Raw genomic sequence first — 20,210 nt, forward strand, 5'->3', positions numbered from 1 at the left:
CTCCATTTCAGCTAGTGAAATGCAAACTTCCTCAGCAATTGTATTGATTTTGTTTGTAGCACTGAATGACGTTGGCTATCCACCATTTTTCTAAGCCACCAGGCAGCATATAAGTAAAACTTCATGGGATACAGAGTATGGCAAGTTTAATATTTGTGTCTCCATTTTGTCATTTACAAACTGTGAAATTAAGAACACACTCATCCCAGGGTTATTATGAAGATTAAATGAGATCATTGGTGTCAAGTACACAGCACAGTAAGTGTTCAATATATTAATGATTCTTTTCCCATTTTTAATTTCCCAGGCAGTTTTATCTAGGTTACACATAAAAATTACAATTCTAATAGCCTTTTTTTCTCATTTACTATAGGAATTTCTTTCTCCTTATTCTGATAAGTCAACTAATAAAGCTCCCCTTTTGCTTTATTTCTTAATCTTCATAGAATACACTGGTCTAGGTTTCAATTTAGTTGGTTCTCACCAGTTTGTCAGTAAATGATGTTCTACAAAAACAACTTTAAACAAAATGGCTTTATTTGTAGCAACAATAATTCAACTGGCTTGCTATATTTCTAGATGGTTTACATAGTGGAAAAAAAGCAGTTGAAGATTTTGTTTTATGAGAGAAACTGTATTTGGTGAAAAGAAGTACATAAGGAAATAACCATATCCAAAGTCACAGGGCCCATGTACACAATTATGTAAAATATTTAAACCAGTCATTCAGTTCTCCCACTCTGACATGGTAAGAAATGTCACACTAACCTAACATTCATTGCTTTCCTAAAAACGGAAAAATGTGTGAAATCTCTAAAATACTGCATAAACTTGTAGGAAAATATGCTATTAACCTACCATGTTAGAAAATTTCTTTTAGGCAACCCACAGAAGGGGAATCTAAGCTGGTAGAGTCAAAGTCACATGTGTAGCTGCAGTGAGTGTGGAGCCTCCAAATACCTAATTTGCACCATAAGTAGATAAATACAAGAAAAGCCCCTCCCTTGTATCAATATAGCCTTCCCAATTCACCTGAAATTCTACCAATTTGACAATGTACTCCAGGTTAAGTAATTTTCTCATAAAGAATTCTCTTAAAATAGCAACATCTAATTCCAAGGGAGAATGCTCCTCCTGCCATCAGCCTACTTTCTAGGTCTGATTCCCAGGCCCACCTCCCTCAGAATATCATATAGTTAAGACTGAAAGAAATTTGGCTGAGGAATCTACATGGTATATTGTAACAAGCACCCCACTGAGTCTGCTGTAGTTGGTCTACTAAAATATTTTTAGAAACACTGCCCTAAAAAGTTATGGCTGCTGCACAAAGCTAATAAACAGCTGGGGGAAACTTCAAATAGGAAAATGATCATAAGTTGGGTGGCAGGGAATGTTGACAGCAAATCATCTATTTCATAGTTTTGGCCAAGGCTGCCCTCTGATGGATTTCTTTTTAGACTATGTGGCCATCCCTCAAAGCTATCTGAACTCTAGGAGTTCAATGCAACATGTTTACAGGGCAGTCTCCAAACACAGGCTTTAACTAAAATTTTTCACATGCATATTGTTAGGTTTAGGCCCTGGGCCATCACCCCACCCCTGCCCTTAGAAATTCTGCAAGTCTGTGATGAGCCACCACCCCCCACCCCCACCCTCGGAATCCCGCAAGTTTGCAATAACGTTTAAAATTTTAAGATTTCCTGCTCCCAAGACCCGGCTCCCCAGATCCCGCTCTCAAACCAGCCAATGGAAATCTGAAGGTACCCCACTTCCCCAAAGTAGCCACTAAGAAACTGCCAACCTGGACCTGCCAGCTCCCCAACCCTGGACAAAGAACTTCCTGCCAACCATCCTATACAAGCCTTACTGTTCCCCTCGCCTGGGGCTGTCACCATCTTAGGCTTCAGCCCGCCTGCATACGGCCAGACAATAAAGCTCCTTTGATGTTTTGGTGTCTTCTCTTCCCAATCGAAAAACCTAACACATATTTACATTTTAGTTTGCATCTTAATTCATGTTAATCATTAATGCTGCTGTAAAGGATCAGAGACATTGCTATAAAAAAGTTTTCACGTGACTTCTAGCCTAAACTTGGATTGGTTATCCCTTCTGTAGCAATGTAGCAATCAGCTCTCCTTCAAAACTCCCATCTGGTTTATGGAGACCAGTTTAGTACCTGCCTTTAATCCTTGGTTGTTAGTGCCAAGATAGCAGAGATTAGGTCTGCCACTTCCATCACTGTAATATGGGGCCTAGCATGGAGAAGCCCCAACTTTAACAAAAATAAATAAATCATAACCTGGTGTAGACTGATACTACATTATAAAATATGTGTTATCTCAGAGGGAAACAAAACTCATCCATTGTAATTTTTAGCCCGAAGTTGGCATTTGTCATTATGGTTTTTTATTTTAATTTTTAATAGTTAAGTGAGAAGACCTTAAATAATGAAACATCATTTGCTGCTTTTTAATGGTCCTAGCAATGTCCTTTTATATAAATTCATATGATAAGAATGGTTTGCACCACATTTTTAGATATTTTTTAAAGAATAAAATGCTATATACAATTTTAATGCTTCTGATTAAAATGGAAATTAAGCCCCTCAAAATGTGCCATTTAAATTCAACTGCCTAATGCATTATTTAATGCACAAACAGGTTTGAGGATGCAAAGCCTTATTTTAGCAACTCCTTTCAGGCCCACTATTTAAACCATGTTTCAGGTAGCAGTAAGATTTATGCCACATTTTAAAGCTCCTTTATACATATTTTTCCAACTATTTACAATGATAAAAACTTACATCATTTGGGGTAGGAAATATCTGAGACAAAAAACCTTAATTTTAGAAGCAATTTGTCTTTGTGTTCACATATTTATAAACGTAAGACAACCATAAAATGCATTCGAAACTGGCCTCCATGGGCAGAAAATCATTACAAAGAGGTCTGGTTCAATAAGGTTTCCTAATCCTCCTTAATTCAATTTCAGTTTGAATCTTTTTGAATCTGAACAACTGACATTGTTAACCAGGTGTTAGACTTAGATTGTAATAGCTTTTAGTTTGTTTGCTGTGGGATGTAAATGAAAGCTTTGTAATGGTGAAAGGGAACTCAGCGCTCACACTTCATGGATTGAAAGCAGGGGTCCCCAGACTTTAAGTAAAGGCTGAAACAGTAAATATTTTTAGCTTTGCCTGCCACCTATGTTCTCTGTGGCAGCTACTCTTTTGACTCTGCCTTTACAGCAGGAAAGCAGCCATAGACAATGCATAAACAAACAGCTGTGGATATCTTTCACTAAACCTTTATTCACCGAAACAGGCAGAGAGATAACCCCTTATTTAAAAGAGAATGCAGTCATATAAGAGTAAAATGGTTACATTTTTCACATAGAAGCTCAGCCCTGAGCCAGGAGTATGAATTCTACATCTGAGAGCCATTAATTGCAGCATTATCACTGACCATTGCTGTACCCCTTAAATCACACTAATTCTGTACAGAGAAAGAATAAATACCACTTGTAGCTTATTTTCTTTTGCTTCATCATCCTTTGAGCCCAGGGCCTACGCATAACCTAGATCATTATGTGTTTGCCATCAGATAATAATTTAAATGCCAAATCATGGAAAACTTAAATCATTTCTACAAAGAACTTTTGGTCCAAAATAATTTAAAAGCCCTATAAATTCAGGGAAATTTTCATAGGAAAAAATGTCATTGTTATCATAAAGAAGGCTCATGGATTCCCAAGAGTAGAGGATATTTTTTTTTTCCTGTTTTCAGTGGAAGAGATTTAGGACAAAGATGTACTGAGTTAAGTATATGAAAGGCTTGGCATGAAGTCTAACTGCTTGCCTGATCAGTTTTCTAAGTAAAAACTACTGTTTGCCTTCTTATTGTGTTTCTGAAGTAGATGACAAAATCCAATTTTCTGATTTGGTCAACCGCTTAAATATAATGGATGCATCCTGATGGTAGAAAACATTTTAAAAATGTGGCAGCGAATGCTTCCTCAACAATATCCAAGTTTATTCTCTTCCTTTGAGACACACACATGTCCCTGCTTCTTAGCAGTTAGGTGGGGCCATGTGGCTGCATCTGACCAATGAAATATGGACAGAAATGATAAACATCATCATTGTAGATAAGTTTTAAGACATACATCCCTAACTTTATTTTTGCAAACTCTAATGAAAACATGCTTTTTTTTAACCTAGTACACTTAAAAATCAGTTGATCTTGATACTATATATTTTCTGTTTAATAACTAATTTCAAAAAATGAATTTCAATAGAAAATACAACCTACAATGAAGATTCAGAAAAACGGCAACTTTTTTTAGTGCTTCTATTTTTTTTTACTATAATTGTCATCTTTCTTACAGTAGGCACAAGTAGTAGGAGTTTCAGGCAAAAAGCCGGCTAAACAACAGAAATGGTACTGCAGAAGCTTTGGGCGTTGAACTAATGCAATTCTATGAAACTGCTGATTGAAGAGGATTATCATGTTATCAGTAAATGAACTTAAAAGAGACATGTAAAAATGGCAAATAATTATCAGGTGCTTACACTGCATCACAATGTACCTGCATCTTTTAAACTGCAAATCATCTTTTAAAATAAAAATAATTAGTAAGAATTAGAAAATTAAAGACAAACCTCAAAAAGGTTAAAACAAAAATTATTAAACATACTAGAAGCAAGTCAGAAAAGTATACTATGGATTACAGAAAATTAAAGTAAAATTATGACACTTACACCTATTTCATGTCCGGGGTTTGTTGCTATGCTATGAAATCTAAATCTATGCATCATATTATTACATAGAATGTTGCCTTTTGAGAATTAACATATTCTATTTCTAACTGTACATATGAAATGCTAATTAAATTTATGTTTAAATGATTTTAATGTTCATTTCCCATCTTTGAAACTAGATTTCATTGCTGAGTCTGCAACTTTGAACCCATGTTCAGTCTTCGAGAGTTTTGTCCAGAAGGGAGCTCTGGTAATGACAGATGCCTGAGCCCTTGTATGCCAAAGCGAATGTTTTGTATGTTACCATATGATCTATACTTATCTGTTTATAGATACATAGAAAAAATATTTTTCTCTCAAAATCTAGTGTTTCTGGTATGTGTTACCTTGAAAAAGAATATTTGGAGGAGTCAGATTCATTTTCTTTTGTGTGTAACTTAAAATTCCCGCTGAATGTTTGTATAACCTTTTTCTCCCATCTTTGAAATTTAAAAAGTCAGGATATGCTTTCAATTTAATTGATTTTCAATAATTGTGTCACATACAATTTGTGAGCCTTCTCATAATTTTGTCACATACAGTTCGCTGATGTTTTCCTTGAGTTCACATGGATTGTTCTGATAAATCTTTTATCATTGCTTCTGCTAGTTACTATTATCTTTTCTTTAGGAATACCAATTGTCAATTTGTTAAGTTCCATTCTTTCTTCTCACCATCTGTAATACCTCTTGCTGGCATTATTTGTTTGTCCAGTTCCTCTATTTTGAAAGAGTGTCTCACATTTGCTTTGCATACTTTGGAACTGTGTAGTTAGATGCAGATATCATCACAATCATTATTTTCTCTTTATGTTAAGGCACTTGTGGAATTTTTAACAGCTGTTATCCATCTGTCCCTGTTTGACCTTGAATGTTTTGTCTCTTATTTAGATCGCTGCTATTGCCTCCTCCTCTCTCTTGGCCTATGTCTAGGATATCATTTTCCCTTCATTTTCAATTTGTACCATCATTCGATCTTATAAACATCTTTTATAAATACAATACAGCTGGGTTTTGCTTTTTTTTAAATACCAATATGAGAATCTATCTTTTAAATAGTGAAATTAGATTATACATTTTCAGAGTAATCATTAATATGTTTAGATATATTTATGCAATCCTATTTTTTTCCCTACTTTACATGATCTCTTATTGTTTCTTTTAGCTTCTTTCCTGCCATTCTTTGGTATGTTCAAGTTTTATTTTTATTGTTCTACTTGTTTTTCTTTACTTTTTATACAGTTTTACATGAATGTCCATAAGTTTTGGCTCTTATTATTTCATTTTTCTAATGAACTATTTCATTATAGAAAGAAGGTATACATAAAGCATAAAACACTCAGAATCACTGAACCAAATTTAGAAAAAAAAACATTACAAATACGCTTAACGATTCCTATATAGTTTATCCTTATCATAGTCCTCTTTTTCTTGACACAGGTAATATCTTTGCTGGCATTGTCATGTATCATTCCTATGATTTTCTTTATACTCTGTCAACATTTGCATGCACTCATATAAAATGTTGCATTGTTTTGGTATTTTAAACTTCATGAAAATGGTTTTCTATTATAATTTTACAGCTTTATTTTTCACTCACAATTAAGGTTTTCAGATTGCCCTATGTTGATACATGGTATTGAACATAAACACTAATCTTATGAGCCTCCTCAGATTCCACTGCCTCCTTCCTTCTGATTATGCATTCAGTCTTTTTGATTACACTACTTCAGAGAGGGGCCAATCAGTCATTTGCCTCAGAAGGGCTAGATTCTTCCACTTGGCTCCTGTCACACAGTCAGGTAGACCAACCCAATGCCCAGTTTCTAGCTCTTCTCGCTGCTGCCGTACTTGGATGGGACACTACACCACATGATGAGCAGTGAATCACAGAATTTCACCTCACAGCCTATGCAGAGAAGTCTTGGGTACACAGCAAACATACTTGCTGAGCAACTTATAGTTCCTGTTCTTGCCTTATCATAAAATGGTAGCCAGGAAGGTAACCCAAACTTTGCTTCACATCTTTACTTGTCTGAATTCCCCTTTCCTAATTCATGTTGCCTTAGATTTCTATCTCCCAAGTAAATTATCAACTCATTAACCCAGGAATCAGGTTCTGTTATTTAGGGATCCATGCTAAGAATTAAACAGTCCTGTCTGCTTCCCTTTTATGAATCATCTTGCATTTCTAGGTATAAAACCACAGTTTAGGGATGTCATAATGGGAAGCTCATATCTAATTGCTCATCCACCAACTTAAATCATTGTCTTCTTGAAATCTAAAATGAGCATAATACAGACAAACCAATTCCAGGGATGTACAACTGAGTTTCTGGCACAGCCCTCTCATTTCTCCTTCTTTGCTTCAACAAAAGCCTGCTCCTTTTCTTGGGTATGCTACCTATCTCAATGAATAATCCCATGAGCTGGGGAAAAAATTGTTCTCACGCCTTCTCCGCATCCAATCATTCATCAGATCTGTCAATCCACTTCTCTTTTCACTTCCCCTACTTCTGTAGTTTAAACATGGCAGCCATCATCTCTCACCTGGACCAATGCAATCATCTCCCAGTCAGCCTCCCTTCCTTCAATCTCTGCTTCTTCAAATCTATCCTTGAGCCTACTGCTAAAATATTCATTTTACTGTCATATGAATCAACACCTTGTAAAACTCTTCGGTAATGTCCTCCCTCCAACACTGCCAAAATTGCGGGGTATACTCCAACATTCTAGCATGTGATACAACAACCTTTGTGATCACATAGTTCTCATCTGTCTGAGTTGTTTAAACATGCCAAGTTCTTTCAACCTAATTATTTTTTACATGCCATTTCTCCCTAACAAAATCTCCTTCTGCTTCATATGTCTATCTGATAAATTCCTATGAATATTTAAGAGCTCAGTATTCATATCACCTCCTGTCTTAAGTATTTCCTGATGTGCATATCATTCCTTCCTCTGTGTTTCAACTATTCTTGGATATACTTCTATTTCTGAATTTATTAAGATTTAAGTATCTATTTTTTACAAGACTTGCCCTATATGGCTGCAGAGTTTAACACAGTACCAACATTTTGAGATCCAATGAATGAGAAAACAATTTTTCATGTTCTGCTCACCAGTATTTATTAATAATAAAAATGATAATTGTACCAAAAAAAAAAAAAACAAACAAACAATGACAGCTAACACTTACTATGTACCTATCCTTATCCCCAGTACTGGACTAAAGGTTTTACACACATAGTCTTCTTAGCCCTTACAATAATTTCATGAGATAAGTAAAAGTATTAGCCCTATTTTATGGATGAAGAAACTGAGGTTCAGAGAGATTAATTTTCACAAAGCTCACAGTCTTGGTAAATGGAAGCCATTCTTAATATGCAATAAATTCCCCACAAACTAAAGCATCCATTGATTAGTAATGGAGTGGTGAGGGTACCATGACATAGTGAATGTGATTAATCCTACCAAATAGTATGTTTGGGAGTTATTGAGATGGGAAGGTTTATGCTTTATATATAGTCCCACAATTTAAAAAAGAGTACCTAAACAAGTAAATGCAATACATGATCCTGGATGGGAATTTACAAGAGAGGAGAGAAAGCCCAAAAGGACATTATTAGGACATATGAAAAGTTTGGAATATAGACTGTAACTTTATATTAGTGTTAATGAACTTGATAACTGAACTTAAGGTGGATACATATGTGAATATCCTTGTTCTTAGACAATGCATATGGCAGCATTAAATGCTCAAGGAGCTTAAAGTATACAACTTGTACTCAAGTGTTCAGAGAACGGATTTATAAATAGACAGATAGATGGATAGATACAGAGACAAACTGTCAGACTGATGCACAGATAGAATGATACAGCAAATATGGCAAAATGCTAAAATTGGTAGATTTGGATGCCTGGGGGGATAGGGGTATATTGGAGTCCTCTGTATGAGGTTTGTATTATTGTTATCACTGTCCTGCAAGTTTTAAAGGATTTCAAAATTAAAAGTTTTTTTTAAAAATCCATTGAACCACTTATTTTGAGTTTCCTGGTTAACTGACAAGTACAAAAGAGGTTCTGAATTTGTTGATGGATTTGCAGTTCCTTTTTTTTTTTAATTCAGTTTTATTGAAATATATTCACAAACCATACAGTCATCCATGGTATACAATCAACTGTTCACAGTATGATCATATAGTTATGCGTTCATCACCACAATCTATTTCTGAACATTTTCCTTACATCAGAAAGAATCAGAATAAGAATAAAAAATAAAAGTGAAAAGAGACTACCCAAACCATCCCCCCATCCCACCCTATTTGTCATTTAGTTTTTACTCCCATTTTTCTACTGATTTTTTTTCAATTTTTTAACTTTGTTTATCAAAAAATTAAAAACAAACAGGCAAACAACAACCAAAAAAACCCCACGACATTTCAAACAAAGCAATGGATTAAGGAAAACAAATAACCTAAAATAACTACTTTGCTTCCAATATGTTCCTACCATACCCCAAGAAAATTAATAAACCATGTCCAAACAGAGGAGTAAGAAAAACAAATAATCTAAAATAACTACATTGCTTTCAACATGTTCCTACCATACCCCAAGAAAATTAACAACCCCTAAGAAGACAAAGGAATAAGAGAAAAAAAAAACCTAAAATAACTCTATTGCTTGCAACATGATCTTACTATATCCAAGAAAGTTTACAAACCATAATCATTCCTGAGCATTCCCATAACATTGAGATTACCCTCCATAGTTTATCTGTTCTTATTAGATTATCATTCCCCCTCCACTAATTGGTATCTCTAGGTCCCTGACATTCTACAGTATAAAACATTGTACATTTTTCACAGAATTCACATTACTGGTAACATACAATATCTCTCTTTTGTGCCTGGCTTATTTTGCTCAGCATTATGTCTTTTTTTTTTTAATCTTCATTTTATTGAGATATATTCATATACAACGCAGTCATACAAAACAAATCGTACTTTCGATTGTTCACAGTACCATTACATAGTTGTACATTCATCACCCAAATCAATCCCTGACACCTTCATTAGCACACACACAAGAATAACAAGAATAATAATTAGAGTGAAAAAGAGCAATTGAAGTATTGAAGTAAAAAAGAACACTGGGTAACTTTGTCTGTTTGTTTCCTTCCCCTATTTTTCTACTCATCCATCCATAAACTAGACAAAGTGGAGTGTGGTCCTTATGGCTTTCCCAATCCCCTTGTCACCCCTCATAAGCTACATTTTTATACAAATGTCTTAGAGATTCATGGGTTCTGGGTTGTAGTTTGATAGTTTCAGGTATCCACCACCAGCTACCCCAATTCTTTAGAACCTAAAAAGGGTTGTCTAAAGTGTGCGTAAGAGTGCCCACCAGAGTGACCTCTCGGCTCCTTTTGGATTCTCTCTGCCACTGAAGCTTATTTCATTTCCTTTCACATCCCCCTTTTGGTCAAGAAGATGTTCTCCGTCCCACGACGCCAGGTCTACATTCCTCCCCGGGAGTCATATTCCACGTTGCCAGGGAGATTCACTCCCCTGGGTGTCTGATCCCACGTAGGGGGGAGGGCAGTGATTTCACCTTTCAAGTTGGCTTAGCTAGAGAGACAGGGCCACATCTGAGCAACAAAGAGGCATTCGGGAGGAGGCTCTTAGGCACAACCCTAGGGAGGCCTAGCCTCTCCTTTGCAGCAACCGTCTTCCCAAGGGTAAAACCTGTGGTAGACGGCTCAACCCATCAAACCACCAGTCCCCTATGTCTGTGGTCATGTTAGCAACCATGGAGGTGGGGTAGGCGAATACCCCTGCATTCTCCACAGGCTCCTCAAGAGGGCACTGCATCTTTTTTTTTTCCTTGTTTTTTTTTTTTTTTAACTTTCCCTTCTTTTTTAAATCAACTGTATGAACAAAAAGTTAAAAAGAAAACAAACATACAATAAAAGAACATTTTAAAGAGACCATAAAAAGGGAGTAAGAAAAAGACAACTAACCTAAGATAACTGCTTAACTTCCAACATGTTCCTACTTTACCCCAAGAAAGTTACCTAATATAGCAACATTTCTGTGAACTTGCTCCTACTATATCCATCAGAAATTAACAGACCATAGTCATTCCTGGGCATCCCCAGAACGTTAAATAGCTTATCTGTTCTTCTTGGACTATTGTTCCCCCTTCCTTAATTGCTCTCTATTGCTAGTTCCCCTACATTCTACATTATAAACCATTTGTTTTATATTTTTCAAAGTTCACATTAGTGGTAGCATATAATATTTCTCTTTTTGTGCCTGGCTTATTTCGCTTAGCATTATGTCTTCAAGGTTCATCCATGTTGTCATATGTTTCACGAGATCGTTCCTTCTTACTGCCGCGTAGTATTCCATCGTGTGTATATACCACATTTTATTTATCCACTCATCTGTTGAAGGACATTTGGGTTGTTTCCATCTTTTGGCAATTGTGAATAATGCTGCTATAAACATTGGCGTGCAGATATCTGTTCGTGTCACTGCTTTCCGATCTTCCAGGTATATACTGAGAACTGCAATCGCTGGGTCGAATGGTAACTCTATATCTAGTTTTCTAAGGAACTGACAGACTGACTTCCAGAGTGGCTGAACCATTATACAGTCCCACCAACAGTGAATAAGAGTTCCAATTTCTCCACATCCCCTCCAGCATTTGTAGTTTCCTGTTTGTTTAATGGCAGCCATTCTAACCGGTGTTAGATGATATCTCATTGTGGTCTTAATCTGCATCTCTCTAATAGCTAGTGAAGCTGAACATTTTTTCATGTGTTTCTTGGCCATTTGTATTTCCTCTTCAGAGAACTGTCTTTTCATATCTTTTGCCCATTTAATAATTGGACCGACTGTCCTATTGTCATTGAGTTGTAGGATTTATTTATATATGGAAGATATCAGTCAGATACATGGTTTCCAAAAATTTTTTCCCATTGAGTTGGCTGCCTCTTTACCTTTTTGAGAAATTCCTTTGAGATGCAGAAACTTCTAAGTTTGAGGAGTTCCCATTTATCTATTTTCTCTTTTGTTGCTTGTGCTTTGGGTGTAAAGTCTAGGAAGTGGCCGCCTAATACAAGGTCTTGAAGACGTTTTCCTACATTATCTTCTAAGAGTTTTATGGTACTTTCTTTCATATTGAGATCTTTGGTCCATTTTGAGTTAATTTTTGTGTAGGGGGTGAGGTAGGGGTCCTCTTTCATTCTTTTGGATATGGATATCCAACTCTCCCAGCCCCATTTGTTGAAAAGACCATTATGACTCAGTTCAGTGACTTTGGGGGCCTTATCAAAGATCAGTCGGCCATAGATCTGAGGGTCTATCTCCGAATTCTCAATTCGATTCTATTGATCTATATGTCTATCTTTGTGCCAGTACCATGCTGTTTTGGCAACTGTGGCTTTATAATAAGCTTCAAAGTCAGGGAGTGTAAGTCCTCCCACTTCGTTTTTCTTTTTTAGAGTGTCTTTAGCAATTCGAGGCATCTTCCCTTTCCAAATAAATTTGATAACTAGCTTTTCCAAGTCTGCAAAGTAGGTTGTTGGAATTTTGTTTGGGATTGCATTGAATCTGTAGATGAGTTTGGGTAGAATTGACATCTTAATGACATTTAGTCTTCCTATCCATGAACATGGAATATTTTTCCATCTTTAAGGTCCCCTTCTATTTCTTTTAGTAGAGTTATGTAGTTTTCTTTGTATAGGTCTTTTACATCTTTGGTTAAGTTTATTCCTAGGTACTTGATTTTTTTAGTTGCTATTGAAAATGGGATCTTTTTCTTGAGTGTCTCTTCAGTTTGTTCATTTCTAGCATATAGAAACATTACTGACTTATGTGCATTAACCTTGTATCCCGCTACTTTGCTAAATTTGTTTATTAGCTCTAGTAGCTGTATCGTCGATTTCTCAGGGGTTTCTAGATATAAGATCATATCATCTGCAAACAATGACAGTTTTACTTCTTCTTTTACAATTTGGATGCCTTTTATTTCTTTGTCTTGCCGGACTGCCCTGGCTAGCACTTCCAGCACAATGTTGAATAACAGTGGTGACAGCGGGCATCCTTGTCTTGTTCCTGATCTTAGAGGGAAGGCTTTCAGTCTCTCTCCATTGAGTACTATGCTGGCTGTGGGTTTTTCATATATGCTCTTTATCATGTTGAGGAAGTTTCCTTCAATTCCTACCTTTTGAAGTGTTTTTATCAAAAACGGATGTTGGATTTTGTCAAATGCTTTTTCAGCATCTATTGAGATGATCAATTGATTTTTCCCTTTTGACTTGTTAATGTGTTGTAATACATTGACTGATTTTCTTATGTTGAACCATCCTTGCATGCCTGGAATAAACCCCACTTGGTCATGGTGTATGATTTTTTTAATGTGTCTTTGGATTCGATTTGCAAGTATTTTGTTGAGGATTTTTGCATCTATATTCATTAGGGAGATTGGCCGGTAGTTTTCCTTTTCTGTAACATCTTTGCCTGGTTTTGGTATTAGATTGATGTTAGCTTCATAAAATGAGTTAGGTAGTGTTCCATTTTCTTCAATGTTTTGAAAGATTTTGAGTAAGATTGGTGTCAGTTCTTTCTGGAAAGTTTGGTAGAATTCCCCTGTGAAGCCATCTGGCCCTGGGCATTTATTTGTGGGAAGATTTTTGATGACTGATTGGATCTCTTTGCTTGTGATGGGTTGGTTGAGGTCTTCTATTTCTTCTCTGGTCAGTCTAGGTTGTTCATATGTTTCCAGGAAACTGTCCATTTCCTCTACATTATCCAGTTTGTTGCCATACAGTTGTTCATAGTATCCTCTTATAATTTTTTTAATTTCTTCAGGATCTGCAGTTATGTCACCTTTTTCATTCATTATTTTGTTTATATGGGTCTTCTCTCTTTTTGATTTTGTCAGTCTAGCTAGGGGCTTGTCAATCTTGTTGATCTTCTCAAAGAACCAACTTTTGGTGATATTTATCCTCTCTATTGTTTTTTTGTTCTCTATGTCATTTATTTCTGCTTTAATCCTTGTTATTTCTTTTCTTCTACTTGGTTTAGGATTGGTTTGCTGTTCATTTTCTAGCTTCTTCAGTTGATCCATTAGTTCTTTGATTTTGGCTCTTTCTTCTTGTTTAATATATGTGTTTAGTGCTATAAATTTCCCCCTTAGCACTGCTTTTGCTGCATCCCATAGGTTTTGGTATGTTGTGTTCTCATTTTCATTCGTCTCTATATATTTAGCAATTTCTCTTGCTATTTCCTCTTTAACCCACTGATTGTTTAGGAGTGTGTTGTTTAACCTCCAGGTATTTGTGAATTTTCTAAGTCTCTGATGATTACTGACTTCTAATTGTATTCCATTGTGGTCAGAGAATGTGCTTTGAATAATTTCAATCTTTTTAAATTTATTGAGGCTTGTTTTATGTCCCAGCATATGATCTATTCTGGAGAAAGTTCCATGAGCACTAGAAAAGTATGTGTATCCTGGTGATTTGGGATGTAATGTCCTGTATATGTCTGTTAAATCTAATTCATTTATCAGATTGTTTAGGTTTTCAGTTTCCTTATTGGTCTTCTGTCTGGTTGATCTATCTATAGGAGAGAGTGATGTGTTGAAGTCTCCCACAATTATTGTGGAAACATCAATTGCTTCCTTTAGTTTTGCCAGTGTTTCTCTCATGTATTTTGTGGCACCTTGGTTGGGTGCATAGACATTTACGATTGTTATTTCTTCTTGCTGAATTGCCCCTTTTATTAGTACGTAGTGGCCTTCTTTGTCTCTCAAAACATCCCTGCATTTGAAGTCTATTTTATCTGAGATTAATATTGCTACACCTGCTTTCTTTTGGCTGTAGCTTGCATGAAATATTTTTTTCCATCCTTTCACTTTCAGTTTCTTTGTGTCCCTGTGTCTAAGATGAGTCTCTTGTATGCAACGTATTGATGGTTCATTTTTTTTGATCCATTCTGCGAATCTGTATCTTTTAATTGGGGAGTTTAATCCATTTACATTCAACGTTATAACCGTGAAGGCATTTCTTGAATCGGCCATCTTATCCTTTGGTTTATGTTTGTCGTATTTTTCCCCTCTGTCTATTAATATCCTTTATTGTACCCATACCGAATCTCTTTAGTACTGAACCTTTCTCCAAGTCTCTCTGTCCTTTCTTTGTTTCTCTGTCTGTAGGGCTCCCTTTAGTATCTCCAGTAGGGCAGGTCTCTTGTTAGCAAATTCTCTCAGCATTTGTTTGTCTGTGAAAAGTTTAAGCTCTCCCTCAAATTTGAAGGAGAGTGTTGCTGGATAAAGTATTCTTGGCTGGAAATTTTTCTCACTCAGAATTTTAAATATATCGTGCCACTGCCTTCTTGCCTCCATGGTGGCTGCTGAGTAGTCACTACTTAGTCTTATGCTGTTTCCTTTGTATGTGGTGAACTGCTTTTCTTTTGCTGCTTTCAGAACTTGCTCCTTCTCTTCTGTGTTTGATAGTGTGATCAGTATATGTCTCGGAGTCGGTTTATTTGGATTTATTCTATTTGGAGTTCGCTGAGCATTTATGATTTGTGTATTTATGTTGTTTAGAAGATTGGGAACAATTTCTTTGAATACTCTTCCTAGACCTTTACCCTTTTCTTCCCCTTCTGGGACACCAATGAGTCTTATATTCGGACGTTTCATATTATCTATCATATCCCTGAGGTCCATTTCGATTTTTTCAATTTTTTTCCCCATTCTTTCTTTTATGCTTTCATTTTCCATTCTGTCATCTTCGAGGTCACTGATTCATTGTTCAACTTCCTCTAGTCTTGTACTATGAGTGTCCAGAATCTTTTTAATTTGGTCAACAGTTTCTTTAATTTCCATAAGATCATCCATTTTTTTATTTAGTCTTGCAATGTCTTCTTTATGCTCTTCTAGGGTCTTCTTGATTTCCTTTATCTCCCGTACTATGGTCTCATTGTTCATCTTTAGTTCTTTGAGTAGCTGCTCTAGGTGCTGTGTCTCTTCTGGTCTTTTGATTTGGGTGCTTGGGCTTGGGTTATCCATATCGTCTGGTTTTTTCATATGCTTTATAATTTTCTGTTGTTTTTGGCCTCGTGGCATTTGCTGAACTTGATAGGGTTCTTTTAGGATTTGTAGACCAAATGAAGTCCTTATCTCTAATTTATCAGATCTACAGCTTCGTGGAGTACACTTTCTCTAACTAACCAGCAGGTGGCGTCCACGAGCCACCTGTTCTCCACAAGCCAGTTCTCCCCTGCTTAGCCTTTTTGGTGAGTGGGGGAGTGAGTCTTGTGGGGTCCAAGTGGTGTACCAAGCTTGCGTGTGTAGTTGGTGTTGCCTGCCCTGTATACGGGGCGTGTTTCTGGGCAGTCAGGGAGGGGGGGTGGCTCTAACAATCAAATCTCCCTGGTGATCCTAGAGTTTTAAAGCTGCTGCAATAGTCTAATCCTTCAGTTCAGTCCTGCCACAGTTTGTCTCTGCCACTGACCCACAAGTCCTTGGTATTGGCGTATGGCTCCTGAGACTTGCACGTGGGCCCCTCTTCCAGGCCGTGCACCCCAGGTCCTCTGTTGAGGGATGACTGTGCTATGTCACAGGTGAGTGCCGTCCCCCCAGGGCAGTTCTGGGCTGCTGGGCTGTGTAGGGAGGCTCCCAGTCTGCTGAAATGATGGCTGAATGGGGCTTTGTTAATTCACACTGCTCTGCCTTCCCAACTCTGGGACAATCAGTTGAGGTTGCAGGGAAGGCTAATGTCCACGCCCAGTTTTGTGGTGTGTGCCTGTTATTTGAAGCACTTCCCGTCACACTGGGTTGTCTGGGGCAGTTCTGGGCTATGGGGCTGGCGATGGGCAGGAGTGTTTCCTGTCCACCAGGATGATGGCTGTGAGCGGACACCCCCCTTTTCTTGGGAAGTTGTGGTGTTTAGTGAATTTTCTCAGCCACTGGATTATTGCGTTTTGTCTCAGAGCTCTCCTAGTTCTGCTCTTGACTTGACCTGCCCAAATAGCAAGTCTTTGAAGCTTTCTGTATTGGGCTTCTTAGAGTAATTGTTTTAGAAAAAGAAAAAAGGACTAAAAAAAAAAAACCAAAACAAAAAAAAAAACAACAACAAAAAAACGGGCCCTCCTCAGAGATCTAATGGGTTATTGAAATGCTAAGAGAGAAAGCAACCCGGGCCATTAAGGAAAGGTCCACAGGGCAGAGAGATCAGCTTTTCTTCAGGATTTCCATATGTTCCTCAGGGCACTTCCCCTTTCTATGTTCACCAGAACTCCAAAAATCCTCCGCTTTTATTTTGGAGTTTTTCGTGTTTTTTTTCTATGCCTGTCTCCTCTCTGCTGGGCTGGCTGCTCTCAGATTCTCTGGTGTCTGGCCTCAGTCTATAGATTTCGCTGATCTCAGCAGTTCCACGTTTTCATGAGTGTTGTATGAAGTATGCCCAAAGTCAGATTGCTCTGTGGTGTCCAGTCCACGCATTTCCTGGCTTTCTACCTACTTTCCTGGAGGAGTAACTAAAACATACAGCTCACCAGTCTGCCATCTTGCCCCGCCTCCTGCAGTTCCTTTTAACTGGTGTTCTGTTTATTATTCTTGATGTATAGCAGCCTAGTGATCATGCATAGAAAATAATGTCTCAACACCCCAGGATATTATGCTTGTCTTTCTGACTTAGTAACTATTAAATAAAACATGTTGGCTTGTTATTTCCCTTCATGTTGTTTAGGTAAAATGCGTCTTTCTTCTACGAGACAAGAATAGAACCAACCTGTTAAGCAAAGGTTCCCATACTAAGGCTATGGGAAAAAAAGTTATTTTTACTGTGACTCTTTCTTCCCTCTTTTCGTGCCTTCAGTTCATCTGATCACAATTACTTTCAGAATTCCCCTCAGACCTAAAGATAACAACACTCTGTGTATCACTTATGCATTGTCTCAATAATGTTGAGTAACAAACCATAATAATCATGTATTTGGCTCATGATTTTGCAGGTCAGCAATTCATGCTGGGTTCAGCTGGGTACACAGCTGTGCCCGTAAGAGGTCTGGCTGTCAGCTGGGAGGCTTATGCATTTAAGAGCTGGCTGGTTGTGGATTGAGATGACTCAGTTCTCTTCAGTTGTCTCTTACACGTTTCCAGTGGGCATGGTCTCAAGGCAAAGGCAGATGAGCAAGAGAGGAAGTGGAAACAAGTCAGTGCCTTTTCAAGCCTCCCTTTGGGTCAAGTCTGCTAACATCAAAGCAAGTCACTTGGCAGAGCTCAGAATCAAGGGGTGGAGCAGAATGACTGCTCAGAGAGAGAAGGCACTGCAAGGTTCTTTGGAAAAGGGGAAGGATGCAAGGAAGGGTGAAGAATTAGGGCCATCAATGCAATTAATTCACCACACACTGTGAATAGTAATTCCTGAAAACATGGGCTCCATAATCTTCCTTTTAAAGTACACCTATAAGTTACCTACAGTGATCGACTTAACCAAATCTCCACTTGGCAATGCCCTGGATGGAAAAGGATTAAAAGATGTTAGCAATGACTGAAGATCATGAGCTTTTGGAAACTATGCTGTTTAAATACTGTTACAAGCACATCTTCTTGCCAGTTAATGCTATGGCTTTAGTGGTTTTCACTTGTCACTTTTAAAAGGTGCGGTTTTAGAGAGCTGGATGTTCAGTTAGATGTACATGAAGAGTTTGTGGGAGAAAGAATACAAAGATGAATACTATAATATAAATACTAAACAACATAGTAATTGCTGCTAAAACTGACAAGAAAATGTGTTTTGTTCAATTTGTGACTCTTGAATTAACAGATTCTGAGTTCCACAGATAGATCAACAATACGTCTCAGGGATTTTGTTTTACTTTTTCAAATATGACAGAATGAAAGAGAGAAAACAACTTTAAAAAATTTAGTAGGTTACCCATAAGAGCCTTAATGAATATGTAATGAATATGCATTCACGTTAGAGTCAAAACTGAGTAAAAGCCAAAGCTGTTTACCCTGCCTCTTTGCTCGTGGTCCAGCTGTTCAAGCAGATAGCTCTACATGCTTTTGACAGACATTTTCTTGAACCTAAGTATGAATTAATACATAAATATATCAAGTGAACCCCACAAAATTTCAAAGTTAGTCTTAGACATGATAAAACCTAACACTGAATGAGAATTTTAAGCTAACTACGAATTACTGTAGGTATAAAAACAAATTATTGGGTTGAATGAGCCAATGAGTTTATCTTTTTGTTCCCTTGGATGCTATTATATCGCCACCATCATTTCCACTCTTTGCTCCTTCTCAGTGACTGTCATATATACATTGCTATATGTGCCGGATGACCTAGTTATTGCTGAAGGGAGGGCCAGATCATATAATCTGAGCCATCCTGGGGTGGAAGAGAAGTCAAATTGGAAATCCCAACAAATGAGCAGAGGACAACATCCTGTTAAAGCTGATAGTCAAGCATCTAAGAAAAAAGGTGGTCAGCCTAAGGACAACACACTGGAAAAACTGAATACTCAATTCTCTTGGATAATTAAATATCATAATAATGATAATAACAATATTAACAGTAATAACAAAAACTACCAATTTTTGAACTCCAGGCACCTAAGTGTATTTCACATGTCATTTCTTACTGAGGTCAGTATTATTTCCCCCATATTACAGAAGAGGAAACTGAGACTCAGTGACTGTGATGATCATATAGTCACACAGTTACGGTGAGAATTCAGGTATACTCGGGTTTGCAGGACTTCAGGTTTCATTCTTTTTATCACTAATAATATTACCTCTTAGAAGGACTTGGTTATTAGACAGGCTGCCATAAAAATTGGCCACAAAATAAAAAAGAAGAATTACCAGAATTTGGATGCAGGGTTGCTCTCAGGATCATCTGCAATAGTGGAGCTCAAATTCAGAGCAGGAAAAGGAGTAAGAATAACTTCATGCTGAATCCCATTATATTGGACAAGACCAGAGGCATCTACGTATTTAAATTTATTCTGCTTGTGTTTAATATAAGCCAGATGATTAAAAGCCCCCACATACTGGCTATTCTGTTTCTTTTCTTAGACCCATTCTACCCACTTTTCTGCTCTGTTCTAGGCCCCAGGAGGCTGAACTCTATGAGGACATTAGCCAGCTTGCCCTCTGGCTTCTGGTTGGATTTGGCCAAGGAGAGGCACCAGAAGGAGGTTGGAAGGTGGGAGGAGACAGCGGCTGGGATGAGTATTCCCGCCCACTTCCTCAGTATCTCACCCCAGCCGTGGCAAAGCTGCCTGCCTTCTCTTCTACAATTCTGAAAGGCAGCCCCTCTTTCCCACCCCTGGCTCCAGCTCTCACAGGGCTCTGGTGAGCTCGGCTCTTCTTCCTGCCCTTTC

At 37.5% G+C, this 20,210-nt stretch overlaps 1 protein-coding gene across 1 annotated transcript in view; it reads left to right on the forward strand.

Annotated features, from left to right (window-relative positions):
* LOC119522042 (histone demethylase UTY-like) overlaps nt 1–20,185 on the forward strand; it is a 120,601-nt gene extending 100,416 nt beyond the window's left edge. The window contains exon 2 of the mRNA XM_037820762.1: nt 19,936–20,185. Coding sequence (XP_037676690.1) covers nt 19,936–20,185 — 250 coding nt within the window. The remainder of the gene's footprint in view (nt 1–19,935) is intronic.
* The last annotated feature ends 25 nt before the right edge of the window (nt 20,186–20,210 follow it).

The sequence above is a fragment of the Choloepus didactylus genome, chromosome X (genome assembly GCF_015220235.1).
Source record: "Choloepus didactylus isolate mChoDid1 chromosome X, mChoDid1.pri, whole genome shotgun sequence".
NCBI classification, from domain to species: domain Eukaryota; kingdom Metazoa; phylum Chordata; class Mammalia; order Pilosa; family Megalonychidae; genus Choloepus; species Choloepus didactylus.